Source organism: Hipposideros armiger, unplaced genomic scaffold (assembly GCF_001890085.2).
Source record: "Hipposideros armiger isolate ML-2016 unplaced genomic scaffold, ASM189008v1 scaffold_515, whole genome shotgun sequence".
NCBI lineage: Eukaryota > Metazoa > Chordata > Mammalia > Chiroptera > Hipposideridae > Hipposideros > Hipposideros armiger.
Window position 1 is genome coordinate 372,392 of NW_017731865.1, and position 21,821 is coordinate 394,212.

Below are 21,821 nucleotides of genomic sequence, written 5' to 3' on the forward strand. Positions count from 1 at the left end.
TAAGATGCAAGAAGAATAGGGGCAGGTTTATCTTTAACTCTTGTAAGACACAACCTGTGACTGTAGTAGGCTTAACTACAGGAATGGCCATAATGGGATCTCTTCGCTCAGTAGCCTTTGGAGGGTTTGTTCTGTGTGATTGGTTTGTCAGCCTGAGTTCTGTGTCTTGCAGCCCATAAGGAGCAGGCTTGGAACCCAACCTTCCAGTTTCTTCTTTTGTAAAAATAGCCCTCATGCCCCTTTCATATATCATTATTAATCATATCTGTCGCATCTAACCTAGAAAAATAACAATGTCAGTATCAAAAAAGTAAATTCTCCTTTGTTCCTGCTTCCAATTCTGATTTGTTTTTCAAAGTCTTTTGTAAGTAAAACTTAGAAATTTCTTTCAAATATTAAAACCCTAATGGGAAAAGAAATACATACATACAGCGGGAGACCACCGTTAGGAAATAACCCTCCTCTTATCTTGAAGAAAATTCTGTCAGCTAGTTTCACTACTTACCGTATTTCCCCATGTATAAGACGCATCTTAGTTTTGGGGCCCGAAATTTGAAAAAAATCTATTACATAAAGTTATTGCACTCATTTTATTCATCATAAAATTCATACAACTCCTCATCACTTGTGGGAAATGCGAGTAAAAAAATCTACAACCCCTGTATAAGATGCACCCAGTTTTTAGACCCCAAATTTTCCGGAAAAGGGTGCATCTTATACATGGGGAAATACGGTATGTAATTTCAATATTGTTAAACTGCCGTGCTAGAATTCTGACAATCACTCTCCTGGGAAGACCTGAGCCTTGGTGCAACAGATCTCCTGGGAAAGGAGGTGGTGCAGGTAATACAGCCCAGGAAGTGCGCAGTCATTGGTTGGATTCACATTATGCTTTCTCTTAGTTGGATTCACGTTATGCAACTACATAGTTGATGAGAGCAGGAAACTAAATTCCAACAGGACATACCCATATAGCAAGCAATCTCTAAAACAATGAGTGAGGGAGTGTGCCTCTGGCACTTGTAAGAAGTTGCTTTGATATAAGAGTTGATTTGATGTAAGAAAAAATGGCTCCTGCAGTTGAAGTCCATGAAAGAGATTATACCTACATTTCAATGCTGTGATTGAAACCGAAAGAAGCAGATGAATGGAAAGTATGAGCCTATTAGAAAACTCCAAAAGCAAGCCTGAGGCTCTCAGTACATTGGCAACTCTTTCCTTCTTTAGGGATCAATTAAAACTAATAAATTATAACCATAGTTACAAATAAAGTCAGCCAAAGTCACTAGGTTCTTTTCATAAGTTATATCTATTCTGAGGTACAATGAAAACATCTCTAAACTTCCCTGTCAATACCCCTATTGTCTTGTTCCTATCCCTTTGTCTCTGAAATGAAGCAAAACAAAATTGTAAACAGATTGCACCTTGGGCTCTGTAATAGTGGACTGATGGCTCAGTGAAGTCTGAATAGCTTCAGGAACCCCTCTCTGCCCCCCAAAAGCAAGGGAGGGATTGCCAGCAATGTGGCCCAAGACCATCTGCAAGCCTAAAGAGCCCCACCTTTTCATTGTGCTAGTATGCATCTATTCTGTTCTCGCTCCATCATAGTACATCAATTACTAGTATGTTAGGGTCAATATCACATTGTTTAGCCATTGGCTGCAAGATCCAGACTAAAGACAAGGACTGTGTATCTCCCTGAAATCCTGAACTTGGACCTGATGCAGTAACTAGATACAATTTTGAGGAATCTGTGAGTGGGTTTATATATAAGGAAAGAAGGGTGTGAGTGAATGTGAGTAGCCAAAAGGGTACTGGAGACATCTGTTAATTGCTACTCAGCATTCATTCTCCTCCTGTCATGGTAAAAACCATCTGCATTTATTTTGGGAAATACCCCATCTCATGATTCTCAGCTGTGCAGTCTGATACAACCTTCTGTTTCAGCAGCGTGTCCTGAGTGGCTTAAACCAATCAGTTAAGTCAGGGTCAATAGGCCTTGGTACTATTGACATTAAGGGCTGAAAAACTCTTCGTTGTGGGGGGCTGTCCTGTGTATTGTAGGATATTTCACAGCATCCCAGGTCTCTACCCACTAGCCCTTTATGATATCCCACAGTTAGGATAACAAAAAATGTTTCCAGGCGTTGCCAAATGTCCTGAGGCAAAACCACCCCTCAAAGAACCACTGAGCTAAACTCACCCCTCATTTTACTAGTCAGGGTTATTTTTATTTAATATTCTTCTTGTTTATTTTTGTCCAGTTTTATTGAGAAATAATTGACATATCACTGTAGTAGTTTAAGGTATACAGTAGAATGGTTTGATTTACAGATATTGTGAAATGATTACAAGAGGTTTAGCTGACATCCATCTTCTCATATAGATACAATAAAAGGAAAGGAAAAACAATTTCTCCTTGTGATGAGAACTCAGGATTTACTCTCTTAACAGTTTTCCTATATATTATTCAGCAGTGTTAGACATAGTCATCATGTTGTACATTACATTCCTAGTACTTATTGATCCTATAACTGGAAGTTCATACCTTTAGACCAGCTTCTTCCAATTAGTTGTGGTTCTTGATTTCAAAAGCACTATTAAGAGTTATACCTTACTTAGTACTTAGTATATACCAGAAATTGCTTGAATAATCTTCAACAGCTCCATGAGGTAGTTAGTGTATTAGTTAGGGTAAAGATGAGATTTATGTAACCAAGAGATCCCAAAATGCAGTGGTTTAGAGAACAAAGGCATTTCTCTCACATTCAGCAGTCTTGATGTGAGTAGCCCAGGATGGGGGAAATCCACATAGTCACTCAAGATCCCAGGCCCCTTCCATCTTGTTGTTCTACAATCATTGTCTACGTGGCCTATGTCATCACTGTATATGTGGTCAAGCTGGATGACCACCATGTCAGGGCTCCACCCACCATGAACGATAAAATGTAATGGAAGAGGTATACACAATGCCTTTTAAGATTCAAATTTGAAAGTGGTGAACATCACTGCCATACATTCCATTGGCAAAAACTTAGCCACACTTAATTATAAGTCAAGTAGTAAATGTGGCCTAGCTGCACAGTCATGTAGCTCGGTTACAACACTACAGGCTGAATGTTTGTGTCCCCACAAAATTCATGTTGAAGCCCTAATCTCCAGTGTGATGGTATTTGGAGGTGGGGCCTTAGGAAGGTATTTAGGTCATGAGGGTAGAACTTATGAATGGGATCAGTGCCCATATTAGAAGAGAAACAGGAGAGACGATCTCTCTCTGTTGTGGGAGGACATAGCAAGAAGGTGACCATCTATAAACCAGGAAGTGGACGCTCACCCAGAATGCAACCATGCTGGCACCCTGATCTTGGACTTTCAGCCTCCAGAACTGTGCAAAATAAATGTTTCTTGTTTAAGCTACCCAATCTTTGGTATTCTTTTGTAGCAGCATAACCTGACTAGGCCAAATACCATAGCTATGAAAGAGTGGGAAAAGAATTTTGGTAGAAAACTGGCCGTCTCCACATATTACCCATCACAAATGAGGAAGGCAAGGCACAGAGCTAAAGTAACTGGCCCCAGGTCATATGGCTGGCAAGTGGGTGGGACTGGAAGGCAAGTAGTTTAATTGGAGAGCACATGCTCTTAAACACCACTTTTCAAATGTTTGAGCCATAACCTAAGAAAAGCATTTTACTTAGTAATCTAGCACACGTGTTTATATCTTTGTATGTTTATACATACGTATGTTTCATGAAACAATCCCTACCTTTACAAATAGTCAATGAACTCTGATATTTGTATTCTATACTATTTCATTTTTTAAATGTTGGTCATACCCACTAAGTAGATTTCATAGCCCTCCAGTGTATTGTGATTGACAGTATGAAAAGAGTGCACTGCACTCAATTCTAGTATGAGAGCTGCAAGTCATTGGAAAGCTCCTGGAGAGCCTTCATACAGTATGAACTGTATGAATAAGAAAGCTAGAGAATTAGGTTCAGAAAACAGGTAGGCCCAGGGTTTCCAGGAAACCCAGCTAAAACCTTGTCCTGGGAAGGGTCTGACAAGATGTGCCTGACACCACTGTTGATGTTACTTCCACCCCTGCCACTGGGCACTGGATGCCATGTCCATTATCACTGGAACTAATTCCAAACCAGTTTGGCTTCTATGTGTCTCTCTCTCCAAAGTCCCAGGAGGAAGAACCCAGTTGGCATACTTTGGCCATGTGCTTGTGCCCAGGCTTATTATAATAGTATCAGGCAAAGCAAAAATCTAGCTTCTCAGCTCACAAACCCACAGAAAAAAGGTTAGATTCTGGGCAGCCCAAAATTGAATGAACAAACAAAAAGGCAAATGTCCAACATACTCATAATCTACTGGAAGAAGCATACAGTGATACAGCCAATTGGGCGAGTAATTGGCATCACTTTGTAGAACTAAACTATGTATCCTATGACACAGAAATTCCTTTTCTAGGCCTGGGGTCTGAATTGCAATTCCCACACAATGTGCATAACAAGACTTGTTTAAGCATGTTCCCTCAAACATTGTCTGTGATAATGACAACTGGAAACAACCTAAAGATTTATCATTTAAAAAATGAACAGGAGGGCCGGCCGAATGGCGCGTTGGTTAAGAGCTGGCTTGGGACACCAGAGGGCCCTGGTTCAGATCCCATATATGAGGGCCAGTGACACTGCCCTCTACAGCTAAGATGCTGAACAACAGCTCAACCTGGAGCTGGGCTGCCGTGAGTGCTGGCGACGGCATAGGTTGCAGCCCCTGCTGCAGTGGGTTGCCATGGGCTACCATGTGTAGCCGGCAGCCAGCATGAGCGGCCAGCAGCCGCGGTGAGCGGCCGTCCAGAAGCTGCCGACTGATCTGCCTCGCTTGGGAAGAGCGCAATGATGGTGCCAACTTGGGCCAGTGAAGCAACGTCCTCCACAACTAGACTGAAGAACAAAAGGACAGCAACTTGTCTGTTCCCCTTCCCCCAGTTCCCCAGCACTGTTCCCGTCCCCCAGTTCCCCAATAAAAATTAAAAAAAAAAAAAGAACAGGACTGAGTCCATTGTTCTTCTTTAGATCCCAGCACCAAGCACTGCTGACAGATTATCCGAGCCAAATAAATTCTTGTTGAAAGGAACTGTAACTGAATGAAATGCCAATCAGAAGTGACCCAGTGAGTGATGTGCAGGGCTAGAACAACGTGTCCAGAGGACCTTTAGAAGACAGCATCATGTAGTGCAGAGAATGTGGGCTTTAGAGTAAGAAAAAGCGTGGTTTGATACCAAGTTCTGCTTGTGCAACCTTAAGCAAGTGGCTTAACCCAGGAGCCTTGATTTCCTTGTCTATGAGACGATTAACGGGATAAGGGATCCCAGATGAGCAGTTGTAGAGCTTCCCAACCATTGTGCCACAATGTTGTGCTGCACTGGAGTGATGGGTACGCCAAGGAGGTGCTCCTTCCGCTTGTGGGTTGGTCAGCGCCCCTGGGCCAGTCACCTCTGGCCTTGAGCATCTCATTCATCTTCTACTCCAGTATGCCATATAAGTGTATGAATATTATAATTTTCTATGTGTGCCGCGACACGAAAAACGTGGGGAAGCACTAGCACAGTGCAGTCGCTGGCACATAGCATTCAGTAAACGTTAGTTCCCTCTGATGGAATGTGGGCTCTCTCAGGATTCTCTTCCTTGCCAGGGTTGTAGGGGATCTACAAAGACATGGACCTTGCCAGATCTCTTGGGAGCCACTCTCCTGAAAATCACCAAGGACTTCAAAATGGCCTCCATATGTTCTTCACACAGAAGGCTACCTAGAGTAGGAACTGTCCAAATATACAGAACAAAAGTCAAAGGGTCTAGAGTGAGTCAGATGAGGGAATGTCATCACACATAAAGGTGTTGAGAAGGAACACTTCTGTCGTGTGGGCGTTTCCTTCCACGTGAAGAGTACCCCAACAGCGTTACACCCCTGACCTTTTTCTGTCCCTTTGTTCAGTCCACCCCAAGGGAGCTGACTCATAGGAGGAAAAAGGTGCCCAAGTCCTCCTTCCTTTCTTCCCCAGGGGAGCTGACATCCTACAAAAACAATGCGCTTGTAACTCAGGACACAGAACACTTCCTGGAAATCACCCTGCTTTCCAAAAGGCCTTCTGTGGCCCAGGGCTGCAAGTAATTAGGTGGGGGATTTCAGAACAGGGTGCACTTGCCCCATACCAGCCATATTCTCCAATATTAGCTTTTGCAATAGGACATGCAGGCAGCCAGGCCAAAAGTGGACCAAGCAGGTGGCTTAACAACATGGGTTTCAGAAAAAGGCTAGACTTTGAATTCACATGAATCTAACATTTTTGCTATTAGTAAGTTTTAATTTCTTAAAAATCAGACCTTACATGAAGATAGTAGTTGAAAGAAAACTAGGTTTTAGTTAATAGGTCTGGGCTCTAGTCCTCTCCCCTCCTTTTTGATTCATTGTTTATCCTTGAGAAAATTTCTTAATTTCAATAGAACTCAGTTTGTTTCTCTTTTTAAAAATGATCAGTTATGCAACAGGGTCGCCAGTTCGATTCCCGAGCTGAGCTGCCAACAGGTGGCAGGATGGCTCAGCTAAAACAAAAAGATCAGTTGTAAAAGCATTTTAAAGGGTAAAATAAATACTTGTTTTTAAAAACAGTAGTTCTGTGTACCCCTGCCACTCATTTCCTCCTCTACAGAGGCAACTAATTTCACCTATTTTGTTATTTATCTCCATGTCTCCAAATTATACTTTGGTTTTGCTACTTCTTGGTTTTTCCTTTGCAGGCATCATCTATTGACTTCCCAGTACAGAAGATAGTACTTTGTTTCTATTCTTTCCTCCACTGTCACCATGCATACATACTATTTCCATGTGTACTTTCTATTATGGACCTTTAACCCTATGGAAACTTCCAATCAATAATCAATAAATGTAAATTGAGTGCCTGCATGAGTTAAGCATTTGGCTAGGCTTGAGAATGATAACATAAGTAAGAAACCAAGCAGCCAGGTCTGGAATATGTGCTCTTTTTTTTTTTTAACTTTATTGGGGAGCAGTGTGTTTATCCAGGACCCACCAGTTCCAAGTCAAGTCATTGTGTTCAATCTAGCTGTGGAGGGCGCAGCTGACCGGCCCAGGTGGGAATAGAACCAGCAACCTTGGTGTTATGAGCACAGGGCTCTAACCACCTGAGCCAACTGGCTGCCCCTGAAGTATGTACTCTTAAACACTATACCACAATGCCTTTCATAATGAGGTTAAGACACCAGAAGATCCTAAAACATCTACTGAATCATCTAATAAACACTAAATTGTGCTTAAATATAACTTTCATATCTAACTGTGCTTTATTGAATTCAAATTCTAGGAAAATTGGTTCATGCAAATCCAATACTTTCGTTAACCAATTCCCCATTCTTCAGCCACCCTGCACAAGTAAGAGTTGTCCTCATAATAAGTTCTTTGTATTATCATGTCACTTTCACATATATGAGTGTTCCACATGCTCCAGGGGCATCCAAGAGAGAAGATATAAAATTAGTGGAAAGCAAGACAATTTTTTAGGAGAACAAAACCTAAATAACCTACTTGCTACTTGAAAGTACCACATGAGAATAATAAATGATATTTCACTGAAAACTGGGAACTGTAGAGTTACTAAAAAGAAATCTAAAAAAAAATTTTTAAGATTTTATTGGGGAATTGGGGAGGTGAACAGCGTTGGGGAATCGGGGAAGGGTAACAGACAAGTTGTCCTTTTGTTCTTCAATCTAGTTGTGGAGGGCACAGCTTCACTGGCGCATGTTGATATTATGATCATTGTGCTCTTCCCAGGTGAGGCAGTCGGTCGCCGGCCTTTGGACTGCCACTTATGCTGACCGCTGGCCACTCACTGTAGCTTACAGCAGCCCACTGCAGCAGGGGCTGCAGCCAATGCCGACACTGGCCACTCATGGCAGCCCAGCTCCAGGACGAGCTGTTGTTCACAATCTTAGCTGTAGAGGGCGCAGCGTCACTGGCCCATGTGGAAACCAAACCAGCACCCCTGCTGCTTAGAGCTCATGCTCCCAAGCCAACTCTTAACCAACTGAGCCACTCGGCCGGCCTGAGAAATCTACAATTTTTCTTAACCAAGGTTTTCATCATTTCTCATTTTTAAAAGAATTTCTCTCTCTCCCTTTTGGTGCCTCCTCCAGATCTCATAGATGCAAAAAACAATATGTCTCTAACAAGGAGTTTCCTCTTTCCTTAGTACAATTTTACAGTAATCAAAATGAATAGCACAAATGACTGAATTCCAGATGTATTTTTCATCTATTTACCACGCTGTTGCTTGTGATACAATGGAAGAAGTGTGTGGCAGGGACCCAGGAGATCTGTCAGATTAGCTGCTCGTCTACCACTGGGCATGCGTATGTATGCACCAAACTTCACATAGTGAAAGGTCGCAGCCCTTCATCCCCGGCAGACATGGAAAGCCAGACTACAGATTCGATTATGAGATGGCTGTCACTTAGGTGGAAGAGGTCTTCTCAAACCAACTTGCCTTTCCCTTAGGGAAAACTGAATTTCCTTAGCTGCATCTTCCTGACATTTCAGGTTATTCAGGCGCTTCATTTCATACTCCCTTTCAAATTTGATGGCTAAAAAATAAAATACATGAAGGAATCCAGCTTTTTTTTACAAGGCACAAGTCAAAACTGAATATTTATCACATAGCAAAATTCACATTCTTGAATACTAAACAAGACAGGGGTACACATATAGGGGGTATAGGTGTGAATGAGCACATTTAAACATTTATCTGATAGTAAACAAAATAACACAAAAAATTCAATTTATTAAAGTAGTTCTTATGAAACTTACATTCTGCAGAAGGGAGCAGACCATCCTTATTGGTTTTATAATTTTTGAGGGGTATGGGACTACCAAATCCAATTTCTTCCAAGAAAGGCAACTTGAGTTTGGCTAGGTTCGTGCACCAGACCTCTGTAAGTAGTGCAAGATCCCAAGGTTCCTGTCTGGGGCAAAAATTCGTGAATTCATTCCACAAATATTTATTAAGCCTCTACTATGGGATTCACAGAAGACATCTTATTAATTCTCAGTTCCATTTTCCACTATACATTTTGGTTTACAGGGGGGTATTCAGGATTTCCCAGAGTTGCACATCTAGCCAGGAGAAGGAGCCACATATCAACTAATGTAAAGATATATTGAAAAATTACCCTCAATTTTAACGACACAAATGTTTGTTCACAAGATAGCCTCCCTGGTCAATCCAATTGTCCCATGTCTTTTAAGAGGATGTAGTCAAGAATTATAAGCTCCAAGTCTTTTATGGCTGATAAAAAATATGTTCACATTAGGGAAGGAACAAATCATACATTGAGCAGGGTGCTTGGCATACACTTAGCCTATGAGTGTGTGATCTTTTATTTTTATTGGGGAACAGTATGTTTTTCCAGGACCCATCAGCTCCAAGTCAAGTAGTTGTTTCAATCTAGTTGTGGAGAGCAGCGTTCAGTGGCCCATGTGGGGATTGAACCAGCAAGCTTGGTGTTATGAGCACTGTGCTCAAACCAACTGAGCTAACCGGCCACCCCTGAGTGTATGATCTTACTTTAATCCTTACAACTACTGTGTAGGTAGACAAGGAAACTGAGACTCAGAAGTTAATTAATCAAGAACCAGAGCTGGTACTTAGCCTAGGTATATTTAGAAGCACTAGTACCAAGAGAATCCTTAGGAAAAACTCGAGAAAGAGATGAAATCCCAAACTACAATATTTAAAATAATCACTATAAGCTTTAAATGAATAGTTTCATGTATCCTAATTAGGGAATTTAAAATATCCGCTCCATGTTTCTCATCTACAGTCAATGTGAGTTCATATGCATGAGGAAAGGGGAAGGACCTGCTTTGGTACAAGAAAGGGAACGGAGGGTGTTGCACACATGCCACCCTTTTGTTTTCCACCTCCAGCTTCCTTGCTACTTTATCTTCTAACGTTTAAGGGGTAACTTGAAGTCTACAATTATTATGGATGTACTTGAACAAGTACACAAAGATGTATTGCTAAGAATGCTCACTGAAGCATTGTTTCTCCAAAACACCCCACAAAAAGAGCTTTAATGGCTATCAAGAAGAGCCTGGTTATACAAACCGTGGCACACACATGTAAAGGAAGAATGGGGTTTATCCTTATGTTAATTTGCGGAGATGAGCAATAAAACAGCTAATATTTACCTAGCACTTACTTCATGCTAGGCATTGTTTAAATCAGTTTACACCTACAAACTCATTTAATTGCCACAGTAACCCTCATAAGTAGGCAGGTGCTATTATTATCCTCATTTTACAGATAAGGAAATAAGGACAGAAAACAATTTGCCCAAGGTCACGAGGTTGTTAGTTGTGGGTTGGAATCTGAACCCAGAAAGTCAGACTTTGGAATGTGTGCTCTTAATCACTAGGTTTTCCAAGATATAGTGAGGTAGGAAGCAAAGTTCAATATAACCCCATGTGTAAAAATGTGTGTGTGTATATATGTGTGGACTATGTGTATCCCGTATAGCAGACAGAGAAATATAAAACATTTTACCTCTGAGTGGGACTGGGGTGCAGGTGGGAATGGGGTATGAGAAATGGCATTTTTATTTTCCCTTCCAATGCTTCTATATTGTTTGTGTTTTTAGTGTATTTAAAAAATAATCTTCTAAAAACACCCAAAAAAAATCCCAAAATGAGGAGTTGCCCTAGCAAATGAACTCGAGTGCTACTACCATTCTGTTCCTCTTAATTTGACTGCTTTTATAAATAGTAAGATATCAAATACTTTTTTTATGTGAGAATGGTAGAGAAGGCGATGGTTTTGCAGAGATTTTATTCATGATATAAAATTCTGCAAACCAAAACCGCAGAATCAGTGCTTTAAATCATTCTCCGGACATAGGAATATCTTCACTATAAAAGCTAGGTTTATAATAATATTGACTATAATTGTACTTGCTTATAGTTCAAGGTCTAAACACATACTAACTGACAAAACTAAATAAAATGCAATAGTGAGTTTTCTCTGGTTTTTCTACTGCTCTCTGGTTTTAAACCCCATATGGTGTCTCCACTTACTTTTTAGAATATTGTTCAAAAGAAAATTTCAATTGACCCATAATGGTAACTATGTCACAGACTGTGGCAGAGAGATTTAAAAAAAAGTCTAAAAATTAGAAACAAACAAAAAACACGGTAGCGCTACAATGTTACAGAGTGAAACTACATGGTTTTATTATGGGTTTACTATAAGTCAGGCAATGTGGAAGTGCTTTACATCCACTACTTCATTTGTGTTCCACACCATACAGTAGATAGGTATTGACATGTCCATTTCACAGATGTGAAAGCCTAGTCACAGAAAAGTTAAATAATTTACTCAGGGTTGCGGAAGTAGCCAGGGGCACAGCCAGGCCTTGTGCCCAGGTCTTCTTGATTGCACCACCCACTGCTGTCCCCACACTGCCTGTTAAAGTGTACAGGATGCAAAAGTGACCCTTTGAACCTGCTAATTAAGTGCTCTTGTTAAGATATACCTGACACCAAGGCATTTTTAGATAAATGTGCACTATCTACAGAGGTACTTTAAGGTAGTGGGCAATAGTAGAAAATGTTGCTTTAGAGTACAGAGACTTCTAACCCTGTCACTTCTTTGCTACATAGCTGTGTCTTTGATCAAACCATTTTTCCGAACCTCAGTTTTCTCATTTGAAAGTGTTGTTCTGTTGGGAAAAACCAAGTGAGGTAAATTCCTATAAAAGCAGTGGCAAAAACACAACAAAACAACAAAACAGTATCCAGACACCTGAATTTGTTCTCACACAGTCTAGTTAGTATTTCATGGGGAGCATGAACTTTTATTTTAGCAAGGACACTCCCCACCCCAAGTGAATGCTTACCATAATAAAAATACTTACATTTCATAACAACTGCCCCGCAGAATGGTTTTCACTGTGTTCTTTCTTGGCAAGCCATAAGCCATGGTAATTTATTACAGCCCAATCTCCTAACACAGGTGCCTGATGGCTGGGGATACTCTGTTCACTGCCTGAAATGACTGCAACACACCTAAGTTAACGGCTTTCCCTTGAATATTTTTAAATGTTCAAATAAGAAAAAGATTCAGAAACAAGCATTTCTGAATGTCAGACCGTCCCTAATAAATGTTCATTGAAGTTGAACTCCTAATGTAGAACTGTGTTTGTTCTCTTTTGTTTTCCAGGAGCTCATTTGATCACTTCTTGCCCTATAAAGAGAAAATGCCAGGTTAACGGCATCGATTTTCCGTCATGGTATTTTGCCCATTGCCTGAGCCTGCCAAACCAGCTCAAAGCCGCATCACCAAAATGCCTCAGACTGTGGCAATGTTAAGAGATAAATTTTTAAAAGAGAGAAAGAGAAAGAGGGAGGGAGAGGGAGGGGGAGAGAGAGGGAGAGAAGGGGAAGGAGAGAAATGCCTGTGCCGAGCACAGGCCCTGGCCCTTTAAAAAATACAAACTTACTCAAATATTTCCTCTTTCAAACATCTGAACTTAAAAAGCGTCCAACTCTAAGCATCACTCCTACTTCCTCTCCCACTCACACTTTTCATAGGTGAGTCTGCCCCCCACCCACCCTGTGCAGCTTCCTGTGCGAGCCCGCTCGCGGGGCGGGAGGAGCCCCCAAGCCGCTGCAGAGCCCCGGGCGAAGGCGCGGGCCCTCCTCCCCGGGCGCCTTCCCACGCCCGCGCCCCTCCCCTCCCGCCACCCACAGGCGCGCGCTCTCCGCCAGAGCTTCGGGGGCACGTTCCCAGATGGGGGTGCCGGCGCCCGCTTACTGGCGATCGGGGGTCTCCGAGGGTAGCGGTCCCTCGCGGACCGACAGCGGAGCGCGCCCCATTAGGCGCACATGGCCGCGCACCGCCTGCGGGCCCGCGCCTCCTTTCTGCTCACGTCGGGAGCTGTGGGCGGCACCCAGAGCTGGAGAGCCCCACATCACGTCGCGGCCTCAACAAAGGGCTTTGTGGTGTGGGTCCCGCCCACGAAGGGGGACCGGGGCGCCCTGTCCGGGACTCGAGCCCCGCGGGGTCCCCTCGGGGCGGGGGCCTCCGGGTACACAGCCGAGGAGCCGCATAAGCTGACAGAACAAAGCCCACGAGCGCAAAGGGCCATAAGCCGGGCCTTTTCCTGAAAGCCAGACTTTTACATGTAAGGAGGTGATGTTGAAGCTATTTGGAGACCTGGTTCGGGGAACCGTTTGGGGGCCCCACTTAAAGAAATGTGCTCAGTTCTGACGTGTTGACTGGGAGCGATTTTCGCTGATGACGCTGAGGAGCGTGTTCACTCGCCCTCGTAAGTCACGCCGGTTGTAAACGCTAAAGCTCGAAACCCATACGTGATATATGTTCGTGTGAAGAACAAGCTGGGAGCCGAAAACGTGGCCTGATGGACCAGTTTCTGAAACCATTACACTGTGGTGATTCAGGACGGGTCTACATTTTATAGCAACACATCAGCTGGTCACCACTTAACGTTAAATGAAAATAGCTTACCTTTCCATTTTGCGTGAGGGTTTTGGAGTCAGACCTGGTTTGGAATTTTAGTTCTACTTGCTGCTACAGCTTTGCCAATTCTTCTAGAAACCGAGTGTAATCCTCTTTATCTGTTACAGGGTTGTTGTGAGGATTAAAGATCGCGTCTGTTCTGCCACCCGGTAAGTGCCCAATTATCGAATCCTGAGCCTAATGACAACTTTATGAGATAGGCAGGTGTTACTTATTATTCCTGTTGCAGAGAGGAGGACTACGCTGAGAGGTTAAAGCACTACCCAGGGTCACAAAGGGAGTGAGTGAGTTGCAGGGCCAACTTTTGAAGCTAAAACACAGCACCCTTCCCCCCTGACAGCTATCTCTGATACTAGCTCCTGCCTAATTAGAAGAGGCTCCCAGTGTTGACCCATCTTCAGAAGATGCTTTTGTTCCTCCCAGAAACTAGGAGGTCAGGACTGGCTTGCTCTTGAACACCTCCGTGCTAGTACCATGGAAAACGAGCAGCAAGGAGTAGGTGTTAGTATTTAAAGAATGGTGAAGCCATTAATGGATTGTGAAACCAATGTAGTAGATTTGGGCCTTACTGGAGTAGAGTGAGAAATTTTTAAATGAATTAGCATAGAATAGTGGGGAAATTAGAGTACACCACACGAATCAGTATTGTTTTATGGAACTTTTTCTGTTATACATATGCATTCATGCACATGCGTGTGTGTGTGTGTGTGTGTGTGTGTGTGTTGTGTGTGCGTGCACAGTTTTAATGTAAAATATGGTTCTTACAGTGGGTCTAAAAAGTTTGAAAGCCACTGTCTGAGACCATTTCATGTTAGAGATGAAAAAACAGAGACCGAGTTGTTAACTGACAGGCCACCTGAAGTGGTGCGTGGACCCATGGGTTGTTCTTTTTTTATAAATGAAGAAATCGAGACCTAGGGAGAGAATGTAATGGGCCAAGGGCCACCCTGAGGGAGATCAGACAGCCTGTGATTGCTCCATGTGGGAACGCTACCTCCTGCATATGTGTATAGTTCCTGACAATTGCATTTAGTTATTTCCTGTGTGACTCACTTTGAACAAATGTGGTGCAAGTCACAGAGTATGACTTCTGAGACGAGGTCATAAAAGGTACGGGGGGAAGGAGGCTTCCTTCTTGTAATATTGCTTGGAAAAGGTTGGCTGCCATATTGGGAGATAAGGTAAGACACCTTATGGAGAAATGCACATGCAAAGGAATCAAGGCCTGTAACCAACAACTAGTGAGAAGCCGAGGCCTCTTGCCACCAACCCATGGGAGTGAAGCCATCTTGGAAGCAAATCCTCCGAGGCTCAGTCAAACTTTCCTTTGACTATCGCCCCAGTTTCTTCACTGAAACTTCATGGGATACCCTGAGCCTGGCCACCTAGCTAAGCGCCGCAGGATTCCTGGCCCTCAGAGAGTAATAGATAACAAATGTCTGTCGTTTTAAGCCACCAACCTTTTGGGGTATTTGTTACAGAGCAGTAGATAATTAATATACCATTAAGTGTCTTACGGTGGAAGGAATATTTTACATAGAGGAAAATAGCCATATTTTTATAATTTTGAGATTAATAGTTTGATAAAAAAGAACAGTAAAACACATTATGCTTTACAGACATTTTCTGGGAAGCAGCTTATTTTGCTGATTCTCATCTAGAACCAGTTAAGATCCTTAAAAATTTTCAACACAGAAATTATATGGCAACCACAGCTCCCCCATATGTATTTAAAAACAAAAATGATGCGAAATCCTATAAAAGGTAGAAGAATATCCAGTAAAGGATGGTTTTCACCCTCATCATGACTATTTCAGTATTTTCTTTGGAAATATCAAGTTATTTCTAAACTTGCCTACATAGCTCACTCATACTCCCTTCCTCCTTCCCTCTCTCTCTCCCTCTCCTTCTCTTTTGCCTCCCACCTTCTCCCTTGCCTCCTTTTCTCTCTCTCTCTTGATCCATGCTCTCTCTCCCCATGCTTTTCTGGTGCCCTATACATATCTTCCTGTTGGGTAAGTCTTCACTGATATCAATTCCAGAAAGTTAGTTTTCATTTAAATTAGTTAAGAGAGCATTGCTGCCACCTAGTGTTAAAACTAAGGTACAAGGAGGAATGCCAAAGAGACAAAAAAACAATCATAACACAAAAACAATACTAGTGGTAACATTTACTATGCTTTGGGCCCTGTTCAAGGTACTTCATATACATTGTCCATTTAATTATTACAGCAATAGGTGCTATCATTAATTTAGTGATGTGATTTTAGGGGTATTAGAGAAGACAAAACAGGCATCTCAAGTATGAATAACTTTTCCAGGATCATAGGATTTGGCCCATGGCTATATGATTCTGATTTTTTTTGCTCTCTCTACCACACTATACATTCTCTCAGGATTGTAATTAAGTCAAGGTTTTAGAATATATACTTATAAATATTTTTGCAACTGCTCATTGCAAAATATTGAGTTAATTTCTCATCATATGGATAGATAGATATTACATTCTAATGTCAAAGAGTGATGTTTTATTTCTTTTAACTTAATAGGTAAATCACAGAGGCTGCCAAAACTTTTTTTATGACTACATCCAAAACTTCTGTAGTAATGACACTAACTCTAAGATTAATGATAAAGCAATTTGCCTGCAAAAACTTTAAAATCATCAAAACTCAGCACTGAGAGTCCTAAATAGTCTCAATCCTTCTATACAAGTACCGTCCTAATTCTGTCCCATCTCTAGCCATAACTTGTTACTGAACTGAACTGGGGTTTGGCCAGCTGGTAGATGTCAGCCAAAAGAACACCCCGAGTTGATTTTGTTAGTAGGAATTTTATTGCAAGCCAGCATGCAAGGAGCACACTGGGGATTGTTCCCAAAGCAGTGCCTCTTGGAGCAGAAAGGCTTTATCCGGCTAGCTGCTTCCATCATAGCATATTGAGGTATGTTTTGGGGTGAGCATGCACAGTGAGTGAACATGACTTACACATACATTGCATGTATAGAAAATGGTGGGTAAGCTCCGCCTTGGGTGGAGATTTCAGTATTATAGTGAGGGTATAATGAGAAAAGCTCCTGCTGAGGTCACTGGAGGGGTCTTCAGGCAACTTCAACCTGTCTCAGGTGGTTTCAGGCAGTTTCCTAATCTTTACCTTCTGGCTCTGAAGAAAAACATCTCAGGCGAGGATTGTTCGAGTTCAAGCAAGCAAATGAGCATAGTGAATATTTAAGGAATGCTGTAGCCTTTCTCCAAGTGTTTAATTTAGCCCTTCTGTGCAACCGAGGTAGACTCCACTGTCACTTGTTGCCTTCTTTCTTCCCCGCGTTAGCTTTCTGTATGCCCAGTTGTGTACGCCTCTATTCCTTCTACGCCAGCACTCTCAGTGGCTCTGCTGTTACGACCGCAACCATCACTTCTCTTTGGGTGGCCCTCTACTCTGACTCTCTAGCCAGCCTTGTTCTTTCCTGAATTCATATCCTGCTTTTCCATCGGTTTAGGGGCTCTTCCTAGCTGACTATCCCGTTCAGATGAAAGTGTCAGCATATATGGAAGGTAAATTCACCACCTACTCCCTAAACCATGTCTTTGGTTTCTATTTCTGGGGATGGTACTTCCTGGTACTTTGAGGGAGACACCTTTACAAATGGAGATTCCTCTTACAAATGTGTCTTTTACAAAGAGCAACTTCTACATGGTTTTCAGAGCTTCTCCCAAGTCTGCTGTTTCTTCAAATTGACCAGCCTAAAACAACACTTATGCCAAATAGATATACAGGGGGTGACAAAGAAATGTATACACATTTTAAGAAAGGAAAACACTATTAAAATTGTAATACTCAATATATGCCAATAACAAAACATGCATACAAGTCACGTTTGACTTCTGCAATTGCAAGAGGTGCCCAAAGTGGTTACCATCAGAGTAATTTTAATAGTTTTTTCCTTTCTTAAAATGTGTATACATTTTTTTAGCACCCTTTGTATTTTGGGGTAGCAAATTCTGTTCCACTACAGCTCCTAGGCTACGAACCTGTACAGCGTGTTACTATACTGAATACTGTAGGCCATTGTAACACAATGGATTTGTGTAATGCATTGTGCTACAACATTATGACAGCTATAATGTCACAAAGTGATAGGAATTTTTCAGCTCCATTATAATCTTATGGGACCATATGTATGCTTTTTGTTGTTAACAGAAAGGTCGTTATGCAGCGCATGACTGTAGTAAGTTGCAGAGCCAGATTTAACACTCCTGACCTGTGTGGATGAAAAAAGGAGATTCTATGGACAGTAACCTCACAGGGTGACCTGATCATAAATTCCCTAAGTGGGCAAGTCATGGTGGGTAGTAGTGCTCCAGGCCTAAAACTTCTTTAATGAAAGATTTTAAGTCAGCCCTGTCCATTGTTCTTATGCATCAAGGTTAACACACCTTAACAGATAGTAATACCCCTCCAAGGGGGTATTAACCTTCAAGAGAGGCAGAATCCTAACTATCCTGTAGTCCAACCCTCCGCCCCCTCCCTCTTGCTTTCTCCAATCTTTCTTGAGTCCCCTCCTTAATTTCAAATGCATAAAAGAAGCTGCAAAACTGTTATTCTCTGGAGCACTTGTGATCTTGTTCCCCGGCGTATGTCGTCAGTTTGGCTCAAATAAACTCATAAAAATTCTCTATACAGTAGGACATTTCTTACATCAAGACCTACCTCCTTTGAGTTCTCTGGATCCCCTGGCTAGGTTATATAGCCCTCTATATGTGCATGAGATTTTCATTGCATCCTTACAGTAACATTCACTACCCACCCATTTTATATGCAGTCGACAGAGTAGGTTTCTGTATCTTAAGCACATTATTGCCTGACCAGAACAGAAAATAATAGCCACAAATAGTGTCCGGTCTCCTCAGCTCTCCTTAGAGGCAGAAGTTAAAATTTCCCAGGTGTCCAGTTGATTAAATTCCTGTTCTTTGGGAGGCACAGCAGATCAGAATCCATTATCCTGATTCAAGACTATGGTGCATGATTTACAAACCCGGATTCTCCTCAGGACAAAATCTGGAGCAGTGGGGATCCCTGGCTGGCTCTCAAGTGGGCACCCCAAACCTACCTCTGCTGTGGAGAGGTTTATACCAGGACAGCTGCACCTCAATTCCTCCACTGCGCAGGCATAAAGCACTAGTTATAAAAGTAGGAAGAAAAGTCTTTCTTTAAATATTTTAATATTGGAGGCTATTGGAGTGTTACAATGTTGCCCTGTAAAGTACTAATTGAAAAAAGGATTTATCTGTGTCAGTTCAATTGACAGTTCAATTTCATTCTAATTTATAATTACTTTAAGAGTAACTAGGAAAGAAGGAGCAAATAAAAACTTGAGATCTCTAGTTATTCAATAAATATTTTTCAAATGAGTCACATTTTATTGACTTTTTAAATAATCTATAAATCACATCAATTCAACTCTTTTCCTGGGGAGATGGCGACCAGGTGGAGACAATATGCTTTGATAGAAATAGTCTAGGAATCTAAAAACCCTGGACTGTAGACTCTTTTCCTAAATATGAAAAACTTATAAGCCTTTGTATCCTTTATGAAACCTAATACATAGCCCTCAAAAATATTTTTTGATAGATTCCATGAATTTGTCTAATCCTTCACATGAATATTGTAGTGCTGTCTTTAATAAGTTACCAAATGACTTTTAATAATTTTGCCTATTTTATTTCTTTCTATATTTATGTAAAGAATTCATTAGTGTATAAAAGGATATACATTTTATTTGTCCTAAAACTTCTTCTTTTGAAGATTTATGTCCCAGTTTTATCATTTTCATATTCTCGTTTTAATTTTATTCATTTCAGGGATTAATAGTTCATCTTAAGCTTTAATTCAATTAGATTTAAGCCAATTTAACACACATCTCTTGAGCAGTTTCTGTATGCAAGGCTCTGTAATTGGCCCCTGCAGCCTAAAATTTGTTCCCCTTTTCCCTCTCCTCCCATCTGCAAGAAAAGCTGATTTTTTCCCCCCTTGAAGATTTAAGTCAATTATGAAAAGTATACATTCTCAGCTTGGAGAAATATGGAAAAAGAAATTATCACCTCTCTGTCAGTTGTGAGAGCTGTCTTGAAAGAATTAAGATTCCTTTTTTAAGCCAAATCTAAAATGGGAATGCATATAAACCCCCATAGGCAATAAATATCAATCCACTTAAATCAGGATTTTAAAAAAAGAAATTATTTCAAAATGTAGAACTTTTAGTACTTGCTCAAACACCAACTTCCTAATGATAAACCTATCTGTGAATTTATCCCTTAATTCTTTTTTGTCTGCTTGAAACTTTAAGACAAATTCCTGTCTTAAACTTTTTTGATATGCATATGTATTATAAAATATTTACCAAAATCAAGATAATTAACACTTTGAGGGGGAGCACAGTTTGCCACCCCAAAATATGCCTCTTTGGGGATATTGATTATTTTAAGCTGGCTATTATCAAGAAACAAAAGACTTGGGAAAAACATTTGACCTTCCCCTTAAGTGCCTAAAAGAATTTAGAGAGAGGAACTGCTCCAGGACAGGAGCTATCACCATAGATAACTATAGTTTGATAGGAGCTAGTGTGGTTGACAGGGAGGAACCCAGCAAGGGCCCATTGGATCAAAGTCCTCTCTGTGCCCCATTGTTAAAGATGGCCCAGCAAACATTTATTTACCAAACATTTGCTTTTTATCTCCATGTGAATTAATTTCCTGCCGTTTGAATTGTCAAGCCACTACCCACTTTCTTCTTAGCTCCAGACAGCAAATGCAACTGCCCGATTAACCCCTGTATGTATGTACATGCATAATGAATTTGTTTATTTTCTCCTGTTAATCTGTCTCATGTTAATTAGGTTATTAGACCAGCCTGAAAAAGAGGAGAAAAACGGGGGAAATTTTCCTCTTTCCCTCACAATATGCATCATCCCACATAGCTAACATAGTTGTGTGTGTGTGTGTGTGTGTGTGTGTGTGTGTGTGTGTGTGTGTGTGGTGAGAATACTTAAGAGCTATTCTCTGAAACTTTCAACTATACAATACTGTATTAACTAGAGTCATCGATTCTTGTTTCCCAGCTTTCATTTGTACTTTCCATAAATCAAACTACACCCCCCGCTGCTCATTAGTAGAAATTGCAATCTAATATGCTTTTAATTTTAAAGGTTGATCCCATGTATACTGTATGCAGAGGGTGCCAAAAAATGTATACACATTTTAAGAAAGGAAAAAAACTATTAAAATTGTAATACTCGATATATACCATTAACAAACGATGAGTACTAGTCACATTTGACTTCTGCAATTACAAGAGGTGCTCAAAGTGGTAACCATCAGCGTCCAGACACTTCTGATTATGGCGAACTGCTTACTGCTTTAGCAACGTTGACCAAAGTGTCCACTCATATACATTTTTTTGGTACCCCTGGTATTTGAGAAAGGAAATAACAGAGATAAAACAATGCGAGAACAAACTTATTTCTATCTAAAAGTTAAGCAAATTTTCTAAATGTATCTAAGTAGCTTCAGAGTTTCCTCAGGTATCTAAAACAAGTATTTTATTCTAAATCTCAGGAAATTAGAAACGTTCAGAATAATACTTCATATTCCAGGGAATGCTTTACATTTTGCAAGTGTCTAGTCTTTCATAAAAGACTTGAAGCCCCACAACAGAGGGTGGCTATTATTGACCTGCTAGTAACTTTCATAAGAGCCTACACTGGCCTTACAACCCCAGCCAAAATGTCTGTGTGGGAGGCAGAATTCTAAGATGATCCCAGTTATAGGCCGAATTGTGTTTCCCCAAATTCATATGTCGACGTCCTAACCCAGTAGCTCAGAATGACTATATTTGGAGAAAGAACATTTAGAAAAGTAATTAAGGTAAAATGAGATCATATGGATGGACCCTAACCCAATGTGACTGTGTCCTTATACAAAGAGGAGATTAGGACACGGACATGCAAAGCGAGAAGACCACGTGAAGACACATCTACAGGCAAAAGAGAAAGGCCTCAGAATGAAACCAACTCTGCTGATGACCAAGGTCTCAGACTTCCAGCCTTCAAAACATCAAGGGTTTTATATATATATATATATATATATATATATATATATAGTCGTTGTATATATATATGTATGTATATAGTCGTGGGACGTGG

At 41.1% G+C, this 21,821-nt stretch overlaps 1 protein-coding gene and 1 long non-coding RNA gene across 4 annotated transcripts in view; one reads left to right on the top strand and one right to left on the bottom strand.

The window, feature by feature from the left end:
- Nucleotides 1–8,321: 8,321 nt before the first annotated feature.
- CUNH4orf36 (chromosome unknown C4orf36 homolog) lies at nt 8,322–12,975 on the bottom strand. 2 transcript variants are annotated; one of them, XM_019668068.1, is made up of 4 exons: nt 12,896–12,975; nt 11,997–12,325; nt 8,893–9,047; nt 8,322–8,669 (listed from the first exon to the last, which is right to left on the bottom strand). In XM_019668068.1, exons 2-4 carry the CDS (start codon nt 12,059–12,061, stop codon nt 8,536–8,538), a joined length of 354 nt encoding a protein of 117 aa, XP_019523613.1. In that variant the 5' UTR covers nt 12,062–12,325; nt 12,896–12,975; the 3' UTR covers nt 8,322–8,535. The 2 variants fall into 2 exon arrangements, with proteins under 2 accessions (XP_019523613.1, XP_019523614.1); XM_019668069.1 differs by having other exon boundaries at nt 11,997–12,136; nt 12,896–12,973.
- LOC109396333 (uncharacterized) overlaps nt 12,624–21,821 on the top strand; it is a 17,264-nt gene continuing 8,066 nt past the window's right edge. The window contains exons 1-2 of one of the 2 annotated variants that reach the window (XR_002126835.1): nt 12,624–12,672; nt 13,729–13,770. This is a non-coding gene — a long non-coding RNA (uncharacterized LOC109396333). Of the gene's footprint in view, nt 12,673–13,178; nt 13,266–13,728; nt 13,771–21,821 lie in introns of those variants that run through there. The other variant, XR_002126834.1, reaches the window with a different exon arrangement.